The sequence below is a fragment of the Pelecanus crispus genome, chromosome 5 (genome assembly GCF_030463565.1).
Source record: "Pelecanus crispus isolate bPelCri1 chromosome 5, bPelCri1.pri, whole genome shotgun sequence".
NCBI classification, from domain to species: Eukaryota; Metazoa; Chordata; class Aves; order Pelecaniformes; family Pelecanidae; genus Pelecanus; species Pelecanus crispus.
In genome coordinates, this window is record NC_134647.1 from 67,426,792 (window position 1) to 67,446,709 (window position 19,918).

At 40.7% G+C, this 19,918-nt stretch overlaps 1 protein-coding gene across 1 annotated transcript in view; it reads left to right on the plus strand.

The window, feature by feature from the left end:
* Nucleotides 1-19,918, plus strand: part of CC2D1B (coiled-coil and C2 domain containing 1B) — a 34,448-nt gene that overhangs the window by 2,870 nt on the left and 11,660 nt on the right. Inside the window, exons 2-17 of the mRNA XM_009483217.2 lie at nt 262-403; nt 4,790-4,905; nt 5,718-5,837; nt 6,946-7,083; nt 9,091-9,361; nt 9,861-9,985; nt 10,125-10,200; nt 11,406-11,516; nt 11,844-11,974; nt 12,250-12,322; nt 14,491-14,603; nt 15,416-15,605; nt 17,879-18,051; nt 18,703-18,828; nt 19,352-19,410; nt 19,673-19,789. Of these exons, the coding sequence (XP_009481492.1) occupies nt 262-403; nt 4,790-4,905; nt 5,718-5,837; nt 6,946-7,083; nt 9,091-9,361; nt 9,861-9,985; nt 10,125-10,200; nt 11,406-11,516; nt 11,844-11,974; nt 12,250-12,322; nt 14,491-14,603; nt 15,416-15,605; nt 17,879-18,051; nt 18,703-18,828; nt 19,352-19,410; nt 19,673-19,789 (2,081 nt within the window). The remainder of the gene's footprint in view (nt 1-261; nt 404-4,789; nt 4,906-5,717; nt 5,838-6,945; nt 7,084-9,090; nt 9,362-9,860; nt 9,986-10,124; nt 10,201-11,405; nt 11,517-11,843; nt 11,975-12,249; nt 12,323-14,490; nt 14,604-15,415; nt 15,606-17,878; nt 18,052-18,702; nt 18,829-19,351; nt 19,411-19,672; nt 19,790-19,918) is intronic.

Sequence of the window (19,918 nt, forward strand, 5' to 3'; positions counted from 1 at the left end):
TGTGGCTTATTAAGATTTATGTACCTTATGTCAGTTATGGGTGCCTGGTATGCATTGTTTTGGTAAAAGAAGTGATATGGTAATGGGCTTTAAAAAAAATGAACAGAATCTAGAATGCATGAAAATGTTTAAATAATCCATGCAGTGTGAGTTTTTTGAGTGTCATCTTTGTTCTAACTGCAGGGTTTGTTTTGTTGGTTTGGGTTTTTTTTAAATTTTATTTTTTATTTATTTATTTATTTTATTTTCCCTTGGCTCCAGCTGGGGCTGTTTGTAGATTTCAATCCTGAAGAGATGCTGCTGGGTGCAGAGGAAGGTGGGGATGATGGGGACCTAGAAGCAGAGCTTGCTGCTATCACAGGAGCAAAGGTGAAAGAAGGGAAATCAAAACCAAAAGGAAAAAGTAAGTTGAAAGTATCTGGATTTTATTTATTGACAACCTGTATAATTTATTAAAGATATCTATTTGCAAATCACTGATTTATCTAAAATGTTTTTTCATCATTGATAGAAGCTGAAATTGCAACTCTTTCTTTACTTTGAAAGGTTTAAGTTGTTACCCTACAAAAAGGGTAGGAGTTTTTTTTGTCTATGCTCTTATAGACATAGGAGAAAGATATATGATGGCTAGGCAATCTAATGACTAAATTAAGACATGCTTGTTTAGCATATGAAGTCATAAAAAGGTGTAGTAGGTGCTAGATGAATTCCAAATGGAAATTATGTTTCTTGTGGAGGGTGGTTTGTTTGTTTGGTGGTTCTGTTTTTGTTTAAAGACTGAATTTACTGAATGAGCATTATATTTTTAGTTAGTTGGAGTCTGTAACCAAAATTGAATACCCTTTTAAGCAGGAAATCCTGGAACTGATGGAATTAGTGGGAGAATCCTGTAGCTTGTGTTATGCAGGAGGTTAGAGTGTCTCTTGGAACGGATCATTACTATTCTTAATATTTTAAGCATCTGTTAATTTTGTCTGATAGAGTCTGCATGCAGCTATGCAGTGTTTTACAGGATTGCCATAATCTGCTATAAATCAAGGCTGCTGCTGAGAGGGCAGTCTCTAGTGAGCATGCTCTACCTCTAAGCTGGTATACGTATTTATGGAGCTGCAGGGCGAGCTGGTTCAGGAAACTGATCCATAAAAATAAACTTCTGTTGTTGTGCTAGGTTTTCAGCTGAATCAGTTCCTTGATCTGGTTTGCTACCTGCCTATTTGAATGCTGCTGTGGCTGCAAGGGAGGGGTGGCAGCAAGTGGTTGATATGGGACAGGAGAATGGGACCTACCCTTGCTATGGGTGTGTGAGCAGATGCTGGAAAGAAGAGTTAGTGCAACTACAGCCTTATTTGCAGCTCTGCAGTAATTTGCCTGTAATATTTGAAGGGACTTCACACAGAGCAGCAGGGAAATGAAGAATTTAAAAATAGTTAGAAAAAGTGACTGTCTAAACACTAATTGATGAGAGACAGAGGAGGCGTTTGTATTTAAATTCTAAATCATTTCCACTCTCCAGGTTTCAAGATTGTAGTAAACCCTTAAAGCTAATAAGCACAATTGTGCTAATAAGCACAGTAGCAGATCTGCCGTTGGACATAGGTTACTCATGGTTAAAACACATGTTACAGTGTTTTGAGGATGAATCTGCGTGTCAGGAGCTCTTGAATTTTTGTCAGCTTTTCAAGTGCTGACTTCCTTCTGGCCCTAATCATGTCACTTAATGTGTTTTTTCAGTCTCTTTGTTCATAAGAGGGAAATGAAATTTCAGACAGTGCAAAGTTGACATTTACTATGCCTTCTAAAGGTATGTGTTATGGCTCATAAAACTGTTTTCTAAAATCATTTACAGCTATTCTGTTTTCCTGGTAGAATCAGGAGTATATAGATTAGAAGCTTGTGGAAGATGAACAGCTAGACAGCTGGCACTGCGGACTCATGAGACCTGGTATAGTGATGGGGATGTGGGGCATGGTGGGAGCAGGATGCAGGCCAGTGCCTAGAAAGGAGGAGGGTACAGTAAGGACAGGGGAAAAACAGATCCTGTCTGGAGAAGGATGGAAAAAAGGGACCTAGGACCGTACATACTGGTGCTTGGTTCTTGGCTGAGCACAAGGTGCAATAATCCACTCCTGGATGAGCTCTGATGGCGGGGGGTGGGGGTGATCTCTCCCTCTTGCTTGAAGATGCAGGCAGGAAAAGCTGTACTGTTGCAACATCTTAAGTACAGAGATCTCTGCTATCTGTGATTGATAAATGCCAGTTGGTCAGCCACTGGGATGTTTGAAATTGTAGCCTCAACTTGCCATACTGGATTACAGCTGAACCAACCATCCGAGAAGGCTTGGTTGGTTGTTTTGCCTGTAGTGGGGCTTCACGTAAGGGACGCTCTGACCCTTGAAGTACAGCCAGTTGCCTTTGGATATGGCCTACTATCCTAGTTGCAGAGTTTTGCTAAGGGTCAAATATACGAGCAACATGTTTGTTATAGGTGCTGAAGCACTGTTATGGTAAATGAGATTATTTGAACAGAAACAGCTTTGTACCTGGGTTAATTTTCAGCTGATTCAGTAAATGCAGGGGAAGGATGGGATCTGTTTTGGATCCATTTAAATTGACTGTAAAACTCTGTCCTGAAGATCTATATTTTATTTGACATTTACTGACACTGGTGAGTCACAGTCTTATGTCTCAGAGGCATTGACACGGTCAGTTGGAATTTGTGTGCACATAACTTCACCTTTTGAGAGTGCATGGAGGAAGTTGATAGTTAAGGAAGTTAAGGAAGATGTGGTTGGCACAGCATGAAGTAGGGATGAGAACTCTGCAAGGAGGAATTAAGTAGAGTCTGGAGGGTAAAGACCAGAAGATTGACGAGAAATTGCAAGACAAAGTAGCCAAGAAAGATTTAGAAAAGGGATAATCTCATGGCTACGAGACAGCAATGCAGAAAATGCAAAGTGCAGTTAGGCAGAAGAAACAGCACTTTTTCTGATTTGCTTAGCAGTTCTCTGTGCCAGTGTTCTGCTCCTGCTCTTGGGCTCAGGACAAGTATGATGCCTTGATTTGGAACATTCTATTTTTGTATGCCAAGTGTGACTTGTTTGATGTGTAAAACAAGTAGTTTCTCAAGGTAGAAAGATTTTCTTGTCTTCCTTTCTAGCTGTCTTCAAACACAGGGATCCTTGCTTGTCATGTTAACAGCCAGTAGTTTGGCTTATGGCGTGTGTGTTCAGTGTGTCTCTAGAATTGATGTTAATGTGCGTCATCATTTTCAAAGGATGACTATGTACCCACTTTTTAACATGAGATGGAGAGAGGGAGACATTCTTGTACTTAGGACTGTAGATTGAGAAAATGGATCAGCTGTTGGAGTCTCAAGTGTAATGTAGACCCTATACAAAACTCCAGTGATTTAGTTAGTTGTAGTTTGATTGGGAACTCTTTGAGCTCAGCACTATTTATGGTAAATGCCTTGAACTTTGTTCTGATTTATGGCTGTATGCACTGTTGTAATACAGACAATAACGCATTTTTGGCTTTGAAAGAAGATGCAAACAGAAGTTTTACTGGCAGGTATGCTGGGACGTTCAATGCAAGTGTCTGCATCTCATGCATTTAACTGTTGGCCTAACTTGGTCATATCAATACATGCAGTTTTTTGGGAATTTGAGTGCTTTTAACTCAAATTAGTTCAATGTGAGGGAGAGAAGAAAAGGCATAGAACTGGGAGAAGTAGTTTGTTGGCACTTAGGGATGGATGGATGTGGACCACTTCTGTTGCATATAGGGTCAGAATTTATTCTGTCAGAATTCACCAGGAGTGAATTATTTTGTTAGGGTAGACTGACATGAGGCAAAGGACACAGAACAGAAAGGCCTGACAAAGATGCTGAGTCCAGGCCTTGTTAATATGGACAATCATGTCATAAATACCTTCCGTAAATATCTAGCATCATCTTAAAACTAGTTCAGATGTTTATTCCTACTGGGGAGAGAGGCTGCTCTAGTAATTCCCTTTCATGGATAGAAACTTCTAATGGATTTATTCATCAACAGTTTATGTTTATTTGCTCTTGTGCCACCATTGATTTTTATCTTAACTGAGGAATACAATTGTGATGTAGCATCCAAGAATAGTAGTATTCTCCAGTTTTTCTTTGGAAAATTGAAGTCTTCCATAATGACAAAGTTTCTGTTTCTAATTATGTCTGTAAATAATATTGTAGAGGTGCTTACCTGTATCTTAAATCAACCTAGGAGCTTGAGGTGACTTCTAGTATTTTTTCCCTGAAGCAGTTGATTCATCCAGTCCTACTTGTCTGTCTTACTCAGTCTTAAATGTCATTAGTGTGCAAAGCTACCACACTATCTTTCTTTTTTGTGGCTGTGCTTTCTGAGCACACTGCTGTGTCCCACCATACCTGCTAGTCTGTCACGGTGCTTATGGTTTTGCTGTTCAAGCTCCTTGTATTAGTAAACAGACATTATTTCTCCCTGACATCTGACTTCTGAGCTAGGTTATTGGATACAGGCATTTTCCTTGTCTTACTGCATGCCTTCACTGTCACTCAGAAAGACCAGTGTTGCCTTTTTTCTGGATGTTCACTTCCCCAGTCTTTGTCCTTTACCCATGAACATACCCTCATTTACTTATGACGCTGTCTGATAAAGGGGTAGCAAGAGGAGAAGTCACTGCTCTCTTTCAGTTGGTAGCAGCTCCTTTCAAATTTTTATCCAGTGACTGCATAACTGTTACTTAGGGTTTATGGCTCCTTGTGGTTTCTTTTTACAGCTCCTCTGCCCATGGAGCATATTGAAAAGATGGCTGCAGAGTGTATGAAGGACCTGAATGAAGATGAGGAGGAAGAAGCAGATGATGAAGACTTGGAGAAAGATACAGACCTGTTGGTATGCATAACTTTTTTAGCAAAAAGTTTTAGTATGTCTTAGGTGGGTTTTTTTTTTCTTGGTTGGTTGTTTTTTTTTAAACAGAACTGCATTTAGCAAAAATGTCTGTTAACTTTCTGGTGAAAAGCTAAAATATTGCAAAAGCATTCTATTAGATACAGGGTTTTGCAGTATCCAACCGCTGCACACCAGAGTGTTTCCTAGCTAACATTCCTATGTGTGAGAGTCTTAGAGAAGTGGGGGGGGAACAGTGGGAATTCCATTCCATGTCAGCTGGTGAAATACAACCAGAGAGATTCTCCTTAAAGTAATGTCTGTCACCATTTTGCTACTGCTTCAAATAGTGCTTGGCCTGAGAGAATATCTCCCAAGAAATTCTTTGTCATTTCAGTGAGTGATCTAGTTGGCAGGGTTTAGGGAAGGAGTGTTAAGCAGTGGTTTTGACTGCCATTGTTAATAGATGCTTTTTGGAAATTTCAAATTTGGGTTTGAATGATCTTTATGAAAGTGCTTCTCTGAACTTCTCCAGCTTTAGATCTCTAACCACAAACTTGTGTGGTAATCCTGGAGCTGCAGTGAGGCTTTTGAGTGGTATCTGGCTTCCTGTTGTGAATACAGGTGGAACTGGATTGATTTAAAAATAAAAAATAAAATTTAAAAAAAATGACCAGAATATAAGATGTTTAGACTCTCTGTTTGGGTTCAAGGTCCATCCAAAGCTTTTGGAGCTTGAGACTTGATTTTATTTTGTCTTTTGAGGAAATAGAAGATTTTGAGGAAAAGCCTTTTGTTGGATTTCATTTCTCCTTTAGGCAGAATTGCAAGAAGTTCTGGGGGTGGAAGGTGAGACAGGAAGCTGTGAGGATGAAATGACAGCAATGGAGCCATCCACAGCTGAACCAGAAAATGAGCAACCTGACCTGCAACCACAGGTAGGAAAGAGCTTCATGTTCCTGACTGTTTTGCTGAATCACTGTTGTCATGCAGCTTATACAAGAGTCACAAACAAGGATCTAGAGAGGTCTTCTTGTCCTCCAAGGAAGGAAGAACTACACTATTGCCGTCTTCTCTGTGGAAACTAATGCTGTGTGGACATACGTGAATTTTTTGCTTTGTTCAGAGGATGAGTTTGAATGTTAGCATAGAATTGAGGAGGTAAACAGTTGGAATCAAGCATGTCTTGTCCCTCATTATACATATGAGCATGCAGTCTGCAGTTCAGGCTTCCAGAGTTCGTATCTTCCCCCTCAGAGTATTGAGTGGTGTGCTGAAATTGAGACTTGTTATAACTCAGCATCCTTGACATCTGTGTGGAATTTTTCTCAGTAGCATTAGCTTTCTCAGCTTAATTTGTCAATCCTCATGCAGTCAAATCCGTTATTCAGTTACTGCCATGTTTCTGTTGTGTGCTACAGATTCCAGTGCCCTTGTGCATTGGGCCCATTAATAAATGGGTCTGAGAGCGTTTCTATAGAGATAATGGCAATAATTACATCAGTAGCCATCTGAAAGGTCTCTGTAGCTGTGGAGTGTTTCTAAGTAACTACTCATAACTTTGCTTAGGCTGCTTTTGGCACTGAACTAATTCCAGGCTGTAGGAGGAGGAAAAAGAGCTGTTGTAGTAAAACCAGGCTGAAGAACCCCAGAAGGGAGTAAAGTAGCATGTTTTAAAAATAAGAAAAAGTCAAGATTTGTGCCAAAATACCTCTTCACTCCCTCTGTTGTTCAGTGTTTGAGAGACTTTACTGTTTTCTTCACCTACTCCCTAACCACATGGCTCCAATTACCCTGTGACTGTGAGTTTTCTAAATGTCTCCACCCTTTCTTCTCTATTACGCCTTTGAGAGAAAGCCCAGAGGTGGATCCAGGGAGCGTTAGCATAGTACAAGTGCTCCTCTGTTTTAGAGACTGTTTCGTCCTTGCGCTCTTGATTAACGGGAGTGTGTGTAGAAGAGGAGTATTTGTTTTTCAGTGCTGTGGGAAAACTTGTGTAGTTGGATGAAATAAGTTTTCTTGATTTGTTTTATTGTTTTTTCTGAGACCACCTCACTTCCTGCTGTTACCAGTGAGCTGCAACAGATGGTAGAGAAGAGAATTGCTAACTATAGGACAGCAATTTCTAATGCAAAGGAGTTGGGTGAGAGTGCCAAAATACGCCGATACGAAAGAGGCCTTAAGGTAGGTTGGGTTCATCAGGTATGTGAATGAGGGGGAGGCAAACTCAGTTCTCTAAAGTGTAGTTCGGAGTCTTTCCAGATGCATGAATTTGTTGAAAGGGGAGAGAAATTCTAATATGCTGCCTTGAGTTACTTTAAAAACATTTCTTGTTACTTACTACCAATCTGATGTAGCAAATACACAGATAAAGTGTAGCTTCAAATGCCTTTTGTGCATCAGCTTTGTTTCTGTTGAATGTGGCTAGTGATAGCTGGAGGCAGGGTTTGTGGTAAACGCTGATGTTAAATCCACCCATCTAGATCTGAATTTGACCTGTCATGACTGTTCAGTGTTACCTTAAAGCAAAGGTTAGGAGCTTTCCTAGCACATATACCTTCCAGTTCATCACTGATGCCTTCCCTTAGATACTAACCTTCCACTCAGTTCTGTGAGACACAGGAAGGTGATATCTTGCCCTGAGTGTGTTGGCTGTGCTTGAAGATGAATAGAACAGGATTTTTCATTAATGCAATTAAAAATTGCATCAAGGAGTGATTTCTTCAGCTTTGCATCTTTTCAGCCAGGTGGCGTGCTTGTAGTTAGTTGATAGTGCTTGGTGATTTACCGCTGTGCAGAGTGCCTTTATTTCCCTGTTTGCTTTCATCTGGTCTCCTGCATCATCTCAGACACCAGCCAGCTCTGTCTTCTTGAGCAAAGCTTTATAGCTCAGCACTGTTCGCTGAGGGAAGAATGTAATGTCTCACTAGCTACCAGGTGGCTTAGGGACAAAGGGAACAACTGAGGCCAAACCCAGGGGAGGAAATGCACATAAAGGAGATGTCTGTATGTGTCCACTGCCTGCTAGCTCTGAAAGGAATGTACCTGAAACCACCTGACCTTTCAGACAGCAAAAGCGACAGGCAAAACAGCTTATTTCATCCAATAACAAAGCTTAGTGCGCTGTTTGCCACTTCCTTTATTTTTCAAGGTAGGGAGTTTCCCAGTGTAGCTAAGGATAATAGACTAGATCTCATTTCACAGCTCACAGTTCCTTAATTACCAAAATGACATGCCAACAAATGGTGTACAGTTATCTCTTGTATGTAGTTCTTGGAACTGTGAACTTTAATCTCAGCTTTTAATTCCATTTCTAGTCAGTCTGCCATCCCACATGTGGAGAAGAGACAGCTGTGTGTGGGTTGCTGTACTGGTTTGAACCCCAATCTCACATACAGTCAGACCAAAGTATCTCTACCACTGTTGCTTAATAGGTCAAATAATGTCATGGCTAACCAAAAATAGCAGTGATTCTGGCACTGATGAGATTTTATTATTGTTGTCTTTCTGTACTTCCATTTCAGTTTCTGTGGAAGATGAAAGAAGTAAACTTTTGTTTTGGCTTAAAGTGCATGGTGGTCTCTTGTCTGAACCTTAAATAAAAAAAATACTGAGGGGGGTAATATTTGTGGTGGAGGAAGGGTTTTAAAAAGATGAGTAGCAGTTAACCCATGTTACAGATGGTGAGAGCTTCTTGCCATAGGTCACCAGCTGAAGCTCCATTTCCTTTGTTAGTATTTAATGGCTTTTCTCGTTGCATTAAATAGGTATGCAGACTCCTTCTTTCCCTGAATCCACATAGGCAGTGACATTTCAGAGTAGTGTATTTTATTTTTTTGCAAAGACATAAAATGCATCTACAGTTGGTATAAAAGGGTTCCTTGGTGACTTTCTGTGACAAAGCTGAGTGGACCACATCAGCTATCCAATAATTCTAGGTGTTGAGGTACTTGCAGTTCTGTAGTTTGGGTAACAAGTCCTTTGCATTGTGTTGCTCTAATAATTGGACACCTTTCACTAGCGCTGAGGTTGGCCTTGCAGAAAAAGAGAGAGCTAAAGTGCAGCAGTCTGTAGTGGTGTGCATAAGAGATCCCATCACAAAGAAGGGAATGAATTTGTGTTTTAATGATTTTATGCTAGTAATATGTTTGATGAAAATGCCTATTGACTTTGCTGTTCCATCTCTGCCAGACACTGGAAACCATGCTGGCTGCAGTGAAGAAAGGCAAAAAAATCAATGAGGAAGAAATGCCACCTCCTGTTGCAACAGGAAGGAGTTCTCACTTATCTCAAGCCACGGGAGTGGAGTCAGAGAATTCAGGAGATTCAGTCAGTGTCCTACCAGAGAATAAAGCTGAGTCTGCTGCAGATAGTGAGCAGAAGACCTCTCATGAGGCAGTGCAGCATCTGGAATCAGAGTCTCTGCAGGGTCATGCTGCTTCTAGTCCTATTGTGGAAACAGGTACCTTGATGTGAGAGGATAAGCAGTTGCAACACTGTTTTAATGCTACATTTTTCTTGATATTTGTATTGTGTAGCAAAGCATTGCTTATGTTGGAAGTTCCCTGCTGAATGTTTCAGATAGTTGTCAGTGGGATGCTGAATTTCTGGCAGTGGAATCAGTTATTTTTATAGAGCTCTTCTATGCGCTGTATCAGTATCTTTCACTTAACTTTTCCTGTTTTCCTCAGTTTCTGCATCAATATTGTGACACGTGGAATTCCAAGCTTTAAAGAGTTTTGAGATACTGACTAAAAGACTTTTTTTTTTAAATTGGGAAAAGTGGGATTGTTATGTCTGGTAGAACTTCTGGAGACTGGGGGAAAAAGGACTTTTGTACAAAGGCTGTTTGTGTGATTCAGAGCAAAAGAGAACTAATGCAGGTTTGATTAGATGGACATAGCAAGGGATGCATATTTTGCATGCTCTGTGTAAGTCTCAGCATTGTTTCATTCTCACAGATCTCCAGAACAGCAGCACACGAGCAATACTACTTATGAGGCAGAAGGAGTATAAATTAGCAGCTCTAAAAGCCAAGCAGCAAGGGGACCTGGAGAAAGCGAAGGAATACATGAAGGCAGGCAAGGTATGCATACAAGAAATCCTGAATGCTAAACATACCCTATACTGTACCCACATGCACTGAGTGTCAAGTATTGATTGTGGCAGCTAGCAAGTCTTGGACATACTAGTATAAATCTCCTGTTTTGTTTTTTCTGCATTAGAAATTTAATGTGATCTTGGAAGCTTTGGATAGTGGGCAGCCAGTAGACCTCCAGAATATGCCTCCATCTCCTCCGGGTAAGGCTCATCTTACAAAAACCCTTTTAGAAGTCTCTCTATCCTGTAATGGAATGATTCTGAATTTGATTGCAAAACTGTAAGAAGAATTGAAGATCACTTCGGTCTGAGGCTTACTGCATATTCAAATTCTAATCAAGACCAACGAACAAAAATGAGGTATCATTATTTAAACTGAAGTTACTCTCTGTGAATTAAAAGTTCAAGTAGGTATTGATGTCTAATATTCCTATTTTTATAACTTTAGATAATAACAGCCAGTATGTGAAGTGGAAGGTAAAGAAGGGTAATGGCATGTTCTTAAAGTTTACTGTAGTATTTGATGGTGTTATATGTTTCAACTGAAGTTCAGAATGTTGAGATTTAACAGATTGCAGTGCAGTAAAGTCTAAATCTTAAAGCAAGTCACCAATATTAAAGATACTTCTATCCTTGTAAGACAGTGGGTGTTTTGTGGTTTTTGCGGGGGGGGGGGGGGGGGGGGGTGTGTTTGGTTTTTTTTTAAATAGGTCTAGTATCACCACCACCAATTAATATTTGGTCTCTGCAACTTGGTGTTTTAAACAGTTTACTTTAGTAGATTATTTTATTCTAAGAAACTAAATGATAGATTATTTTATTTCAATAAATCATGAGACTTATGACTCCTTAAGTTATAAACTGATCACCAAATGACATGAGAGAGAAACTTCACTCATGATATCATCTTGCCTTAAAAAGTGCAAGATTTTTGGAGCAGATATTTTTGTAGTTTTCTGAAATAACCACTGTTACACAATGCCAGAAACTTGGGTGTCTGAATAGATGGTATTACTTGCTTCTTTTTTTCAGCACATCTTTTGTTACTAGGATATTTTAGTCAATTAGCAATCTTGTTCACTCTCTCCATCTGCCAAGATACCAAGTTATATTTTGGGGAGAGAATTCTTAGAATACTTGAACTGGTTTTACTTTTTTTTTTTTAACCCCTCTTTTCCCTCAAGCAGCACTAACCTAAATTAAATCAGCATTTGAGGTTTTCTATTACAAAGTATTCTCTCTGAACAATGGGAACCTTAGACTTACCTAGCCACGCAGGTATTGTTTTGAAACCAAAAAGCTTTCAGGGAGATGATGTGATCAAATTGATGGTTTTCTGAGTAACATGGGTTGACTTTCTGTTTATGGAACATGCTGTGAAACTTCCTGCTTTCCTTGCTTTGCAGATCTTGAAAGCCTAGGAACTGTACAAGATCCATCCAAGCAAAAGGTACCAGCTCCAGTGGGAAGTTCCCAGGATGTTGCAGCACCTGAACCTCAGACCCAAGAAGCTTCAGGTAGGACTTTTGGATTTCTGTTGCAAAACATGAAAGTAGCAGGGCCGGAAGCACTTTAAGGTCTTCCCTATCCCACTGAACTGCAACAGGATTGAGTAAACCTAGCTAATATTCCTGAATATTGTTTGCTGCTGATCCCATCTGTACTTTTTTTCTGGATCAGTAATGGAAGTAGAAGTTAATAAACTTTCTTTAGTAGAATTGTATTCATAGTAAGACCTTGCAATGATGGTTTTGTCTCTGCAGAAGGTAAGGAAGGGGAGGAAAAAGGCAGCTTGTAAGTTTTGAAATCTGAATCATGTGGCGTTTCGTCTTTCTTATTTCAAGCTTCCCTGCAGCAGCCCAAAACAGTGCTGGAAGCGTTGCAGCAGAGGCTTGAGAAGTACAAGTCGGCAGCAGCACAGGCTAAAGCGAGTGGGGATGATCGGAAAGGCAGGATGCACGAGAGGATAGCCAAGGTAAAATGAAAGTATAGCAAGCTGCTTGCATCCAGCAAAGGCATTTGAATTAGTTCTCTTGCTGAAGACTTTTTCAAGGCTGAAATAACTTGTGTATTGTCCTATTTGAAAAGAGCTCCAGTAGGGAAGCTGTGAAGCATTCAGAGGAAGGAGAAATAGAGACAATACATATGTTATAGCAAAATGCTGTGTATTCTGCAATATTTATGCTGGTTAAATACAGGTGATTGCTAATTTATAGTCAACTTCGTCTCACTGAGTGCCTTTGATTACAGCAATACCAGGATGCCATAAGAGCCCATAAAGCAGGGAGAAAAGTGAATTTTTCTGACCTACCTGTTCCTCCTGGTAAGTGTGAATATAAAATGTCCTAATACCAACTTTTGTATATCTGCTGGGCTCTTGAAGAAGGTGTGCAGATATTGTCTCCTCATCCTCTGGAACAACTCCTCCTTTTTCTCAGTGAGTAGGTTGGCCTTGCTGTTTGATGTTATTGTGAAACTGCTTATTAATATGCTCCCAAACTTTCACATTGGTGAATGTTCCTGACTACTGACTGCCTGTTTGACAGCATCGGAACTTGAAACTGGCCCTATTTGAAAAGTTAAACAACTTAACCATGGGCAGGTATTGAAAATGTCACCTGTCCTCTGTGCTGGCCCTCCTAGAGGAAAGAGTAAACTGGAGTTTACTGGAAGTTTTTTGAAACTGAAAAAATTTACCTGATGTTTTCCATTCTATTGATTCCCAGCAGGAGCCTCAGAACTCTATATTTAATTAATCACCTTCTTGCAAGACCTCACAAGTCAAATCAGTATTGCAGCTCTCATGACTAGTAAAAGTAGTCTACTGAGACAAAGCAAATTGTGCCCATGGTCACACTGAGACAGTGACAGAGGCAGAAACCGAACCTGCTTCTTGAGACGCACTGTGTCCTTTTTCTGTTCTTCAGAATGTACAGTGCTGTGTTTGTAAAAGTTTGGGCAAGGTCACCTATGAACGCTCCACCTCTGATTTGCGTGACACTGTTTCTCCCCTAGGAAGCATCATTCCTTTTATCTTGTGCCTGATGTGTTCATCTGAAAAGATACACTTAGCTCTGCAAAATGGTGCCTAGATTTTTTTAAGTTAGAAAAGGGACACGGACCTTGTGGTGCTTTTGTCACTGTCAAATGTGGCAATGGCAAGCACTGTAGTAGTAGTAGTAGTAGTAGTAAAGTAGGCAGTGCCAGCTGTGTCAGGTCATGTACTGCTTTGAAGGGTCCCTGCTTTGAAGCTGTCCCTGAAAAGCAGTTTAGCATCCCTTGTTCTAGAATGTGATTCATTTCTTGGTAAATATCAGTTGCTGTAAGAGTGAGGTCCTCCACATTTACATCTCTGAAAATATACATAACTCAGTTTCCTTAGGTGTTAGCTGCATGTTTTTCAGCCATCATTTAGAGGCCATATGATTTACATTGAAGACAACCGTTAGGTAGTCGCTGGAACCAGCAATGAGATTATAGTGGACTGGCAGTGCATTTTGTTGCATCTGGATGATGATAAGTACCAGCCTTGACCTCCTTGGAGACAGAAATGCTGCTGAGTAATGGATCAAATGTCGTGTGGGGGCAGCAGCATAGGGTTCTGTGTTCTGCCTGTCTGTGTACCTCAAACTTGTTCTGTCCCCATAGCAGCCATCTTTAGGTTAGAAGCAGTTTAGTCGTTATTTCTTGGCACTTCTAATGAGACTGGCAGGAAGAATACTTGCTACATATTAATGAGATAAATCTTATTAACAGACATTTTATAGTAGTGGCTCTGGGTCTCTGTTGTTAGAAGCTGACATTGAACTGGTAGTGTGGAAGTGAGAGTTTCTTCCATCATCAAGCCTTCCTCCCGTCCTTAAAAGGGTAATAAAATAATGAAAAGGATCGTTCTTCATATATTTCACATTTAACTACTGTGATTCGGCCTTACTTTGCAACCTCTGCATTGCAGTAGATTTTCAGCAGAGGCTTAGTGTGTTATCCAGATGTCAGCAATGTATTGTTTATTACTCTATGGGGTAGCACCGATTTTTCTGCTGGACTGTGTACCAACTAAGGTGAGGCAGCAGTGAGAGGGCAAAAAAGAGCCAGCAACTTTTTGTGCAATCCATTTCCCTTTTGTGCAAAGGAGAGAGACTAAATTCTTTGCTGGTTCTGGAGGCATCTCTGTTACCAAAGTCTTGAGGTTGTGAGGTTCCTTGGCTGGCTGCCAGTTGGTCAGCTTAGAAAACTATGCTCAGTTATTACATTATTTTAGCATCATCCCTTTAAGCCTGTATATCTGTGATAGATCTGATCTTAAGCCCACCACTCAGACTTTACCAAGCAAGGCTTTGTGGCCTCACCCTCAATCTAGTTATGCTGAATTCTGAAAGATCTTAGATAATAGATACTTGGATAGAAATAGCTTTACAGAAAAGAAGAAACATGGAAGACAGAACATAGGTCTTATGCAACTCTTTACTTCTGTATTCCTTTCCTCCTCAGGATTTCCCCCTCTTCCTGGTGTTGCAGCAACGGATGGTGACAGCACAATAGCTGCTGTTCTGGAAAGTGCCAGCAAGCTGGCAAACATGGAGGAGAATGATGAAGAGGAGGAGGTTAGTATTTCTTAGTAGGATGTGTAAAAGTTAAAATGCTGTCTCTTGTGGTGTGCGGAGATGAGGCCATTGGATTTCTAGTCAAGCAAGGGTACACTGAGTTGAAATACGTTTCCCAGAAGTCTGAAGAGTACAGGATCTGAGTAGTAATTTCAGTTTGCATTATATTGTAGAGGGGGAGAGAGAGAGATGAGATGTTATTACAGTCAGTACCTACAGAGCCTATGAGTCCAGAGTTTGGCTCTTTCATAGCTGTCTTGTATGTGGGTTTTATTTTCAGAGCAAACACTTCAGACCCTGGCCACTCCTTTACATTGTTCTAGAGTACTTAAATATTTACTTTCATCCTGCATCCCAGTAGCTCCTATTGTGCTTTCCCAGGATGTTCAACACTTACTGCTTTTTGTCAGGCAGCACCAGCCTTTAGACTTTGGTTTGATTTCTTTATCTCTCTGGATTTGGTTGCTGATTGTTTGTGCTTTCAACTGGAGAGCTTTTAATGGAGAGAATTCCTGGATGATGTTTTTTCTGCATGCATCTGCTTTTTTTTGAAGTCACTGTCTTGCTGAACATTCCTTTTGTCCCTTCTATAGTGGAGGTTTGACGCTTGCATAGGTCAACTACCTGCTGGTGTGGCATGGCTCATAAACCTCCAGAAGTTAAAATTTGCTGTCTGGAATGTTATGCTCCCCTCAAAAGTGATACCAGAAGGCTGATATAATAATAACCGTGGTTGTTGATGCTTGAGGTGCTGTCCTCAACTCTGGAATAGATTTTATGCATTTAATATGAAATTCTTTATGTTACGCTAGAATGAACCTCTGACACAGGCCCCAGTTGCCAAGAAGCCTGCTCAGCTGCCTGGAAAGCCAACTCAAGTTGTTAAGCCAATTACAGTGCCATCTGCTGTAGCTGAGGAGAGCTCTCCTGAGCATGTGAAACGGGCTACATCACCCTCCACCCTGGACAAGGCAGAGTCAATGGATCATCTCCCTCCAGCTGGTAAGGTGAAGGGATCATCATTCCCAGCGATCCATGTGCAAGTTGTTTGCACTACTTCAGTTTAATACCTTGGTAAAGACTTCTTTTCATTATATTTTAGATATAAGCCTATGAATGTGTGGCATAGATTTCTTCTGCCAGGAGCCTCAATATATGTGTCTGCTGGAGGGCAGATCCAGACCAGCCATGCAGCTTTATTTCACAGAGGCAGCATGTGTAATTATAAGGGTGATTGGGTTTTTAATTAATTTTGATGTAACAAGTGTATTGATTCATAATGTTTAACTCTGCTCACAGCTGAACTCTACACATACTCTCATTAAAGTGGACGGCTTGCCAGTGTGAATTATTCATTGATCTAATGCAGCTTCCTACATCAAACAGTGTTTTCTGCCTAGTGCTTCATCCAAGGATCTCAAACTGGCGTATAAGCTATCTTGTAGTTCATGAATCTCTAGTCCTCCTGTTGCTAAGGTCACTAAACAGTTGTCTGTACAAGATTAATTGTACAGATAGTAAGGGACAGCCATCACCTCACGGTGTGATTTGGGCACACACCAGCCGTGTTCAGGCTCTCACTGAATCTGTTGTCATGCCTTGACTGTAATCCCATCCTTCTTCCATTCTGCCCTGGGTAGTTCCCTCAAGACAAAGCAGAACTGCCTAGTTGGCTGATGCAAGTTCTTTTGCAGAGTGCAAAGGCATTTCACAGGGCCACTGTGATTAGCTCATAACTCTTCTGTCTAGAAGATTCCAGGACTTGTTTTATAAAGACCACTAAAATATAGTAGTTGTCCATTTTGGCTTTGAAAATCTCTGAATCCTCAGGAGTTTTGTTTTTTGCAATTTTAGCTGACATATTAATCTCTTGAGTGAATTGCCCTAGACTTATGCTGTGAAGGAATTGATAATACCTGGTCTCTGGTGTTACAGTAATCTCTCCTGGGTATTTCAGGTATTTTAAAATAAGACCAGTAGGTGCAACAAGAACCTGGACAGATTCATACTGACATGATTTTCACACCAAAATCTCAGTACTTCACTATTGTAAAGCTATATTTCAGTAGCCAAAGTGCATTCTGTGATCCAAATGTTACCTCCTTCCCCTCAGAATTACGAAATGCAGCTTACAGGTGCCTGTAGCTGATAAATCAACTCTAAAAAAACTGTCTTTTTCTTGTCAGAGAGCGCAAGGCATAGGGAGGTGTGGGAGTGGAGTGGATCAGTTGCACTTAAGGCCTATACCAGGAAAGTCAAGGAGCCAAGATCAGTTGGGTTAATGGCTTTGCTCAGTCCATTCTCCACAGGCTTTCTTTGAAAATACCTGTGCTCTGTGTCTCAGCCTCACGGAGCACACTGGGTTTTGTCTCAGAGGAATCTGGGCTAGCTACATTGTCTAATTAGTTTGGTTTTGGCTGATTGGGCAAATTGCTCACAGCAGCAGGACAGCAGGCCCTTTTGCAAGGATGGGAATAAGCTGACCATCATCTGACAGCAGTGAACATAGTGTGAGAGTCCTTGGTATATTTATTTGCTAAGACAGGCACCTCTTGCAAGTGGTGTTTAGCTCATGTAATCACGAATAGAGTGCAGTGGTGAATACAATACGAGTATCTTTGGAAATGGCTGTAATCAGCTCATGCTGTACCATTTCCTAAGTGAGGTATAAGAAGAGGCAGGATGCACTGACATGGTACCATGTAAAGCAATCTTTTCTGACTTGTGTGGTTGTCCTTACTGTTTTGGGAAGGAAAGAGGAGACCCAAGAATTAATAAGAAGCTAAGATGGCAAGGAATTACAAATTAGCAGAGGTGATATTTCTGAATGTGCCTGCACATTGGTTCATCTGGGTCTTTTTCTGACAGATCAGGGTAGAGGGAAGAAATGAGTACAGAAGATGCTCAAAATATTCACTGTCTTTTAGAAGTTAATATGTCAAGCTGAAAGTTTGAATTCAGCTTCTTTGGACCAATCAGCTGTACTGGTCTGTCTCCTGCTTGCAAATAAGGGGCTGTAATTACTATTGTGACACTTGTGAAGTGCTATGAGGTTTTTTTGATGAAGGATGACATGATAGAAGGAAGCTTGTTTCTTATTCTGATACTCCAAATTGAAACTGTCCAAGAAACAATTAAGTGCAGTAAGGAAATGTCCTTATTTGGTGTCTGTACTTTTACTGACCTTTTTCTGGCTATAAACTGAACATGATAAACCTGTTTGAGGGGCATGGCAGTGTCAGATGAGTGAGTGTTTTTATACAACTGTTTTTCAGCTAGGGAGCAGCTGGAATTTCTGGAGAACAGAAAGAAGCAATACATGAAGGCAGCCGTCAAAGCAAAGAAGGAAAATAACCTTGAACAGGCTAAGATGTATCTCAGAACAGCTAAGAGCTTTGACCTAAAGATTGAGCAAGCAAAATGTGGCAAACCTGTTGATATTTCCAAGGTTAGTAGGACTGTTAGTATTCTGCTTTGCTTCATATTCTTGGACATCTAAGTGCTTACTTCAAACAGTGAATGATGTAACAAGTATTTCTTGACACGAGTTAGTTTGCTCAAGTGACAAATCTGGATACTGAGCCCTGAAATTCCCCCGTATTTTTTGTTTTAGTTTTTGTTTCGTTTTATTTCCTCTGCTGCTCCTTGAATGTGCCAGATTTTGAGAAAATTTAGTCTCCATGACCCATCTGCTCCTTGATTTACAGTGGCACACCTAAATCCTGCAGCTTGGAAGTGTTCACTGGGCTTAGGGTGTTGAGTACATCTTAGCTGTGTCCTAACTCCATTTTGGGATGAGGATCAGGTGCATGTGATACAGTGCTTTCTCTTGATATTTGGGTAGATGGGGAAGCCAAATTGCACTCTAATAGCTCTCCTGACCTGAATAATCAGGGAACTAGGCCTGTAAGACATTTTGCAGGGTTTTATGACTTAAGCAGTTGTCAGGCAATGGTGTAAGTAGTGGTTGGGTTGGAATTGCCTTGAGAAGAAAAACAACCTGTCTCCCTTCACTGACTTTTCCATACATTCTGACTGCTTTTTGTCTACTTTGTTTTTGACTATAAGGGCTCTGAAATGTGGTGTTCTTGTGTTGCAGCTGCCATCACCCCCTACAGATGATGAGGGTGATTTTATCTTCATACACCATGAAGATGTCAGACTGTCTCAGAAAGCAGATGAAGTATATGCACAGCTCATAAAACTGCTGAAGGACCAACATGAGGTGACTGATAGTTTTTAGAAATGTTTTGGGTTTTTTTTACATTTCTCTAGGTTTTCTTAATATTATAATCCCATCATTGTTTCTGTGGGGTCTTTTTGTTTTTCTTTTAAAATACTTTTGATTTTTGTGTGTCATAAAGTAGAAAATTTTCGGAGTTAGATTCTCTACTAGTTGAAGTCAGAGGGTGTGCTTGGAGGCTTGGGACTATCAAATTATCACTATTAAATATGAGCACTCAAGTTTGAAAATAGTACCTGAATGATTAAGAGTAGCCCTTGGGTGGACCTCATATCTAGAAATTAAGTGATTAAAAAGTAATAGGGCCGAACAGCTCAAACAAATGCTGTGCTCAACTTCAGGTTTGAAGGACTGGGGGGGTGGATGTTGTTGGGTGACTTGGGAAAACTCTTGGCTTTTCTTAAATTAGGTTGTCATCAACCTCAAAACTCTCTGCCAGTCATGAATCTGTGTGTAAGGATCACTGAGTGCATCTGTATTTGTTTGGTTTTGTTTCTGCTGACAGAGGTGTTTGCAGTATTCCAAGCAATTCATGCATCTGGGAAATGTAGCAGAAACGACTCGGTAAGACCCACTGCCCGCTGTTAATCATCCCACAATGTGGTCATTTCAGGCCTGAGTCTCCCTGATCCCGCTAAAGATGATGGGGGTTCAGGTTGGTAAGCTTCTCGTTATGTGAAAGGGTCAGTAACTGTGAGGCCTGCATCTCCAAGTTCCTCTCAGACCTCTGGTCTGAGGCTTGCTCTGTGGCCTGTATCTGGCAGAATGCTCTGTTTGATGTTTCAGCGTGTGTAGCTTTTCTGTTGTCTGTTTGCCTTTTCTACAGGTTTGAGAAACTGGCACAAGGTTGTAAAAAGGACATGGACATCCTACAGCTTGCACGAGCGCAAGGAATGGATCCTCCAAGCCATCACTTTGAGGAAAGAACCTTTAAAATGATAAGGTGTGGAAAAACAAAGGGATTACTCGGGCAGGCTGGAATGAGTTTTCTGGTTTCTAGCTCTTGTTTAGGGAATTGTGGGCTTCAGCAAACTCTGGTGGCACCTAGGGTTAGGCTCAGCATTCCTGAAAG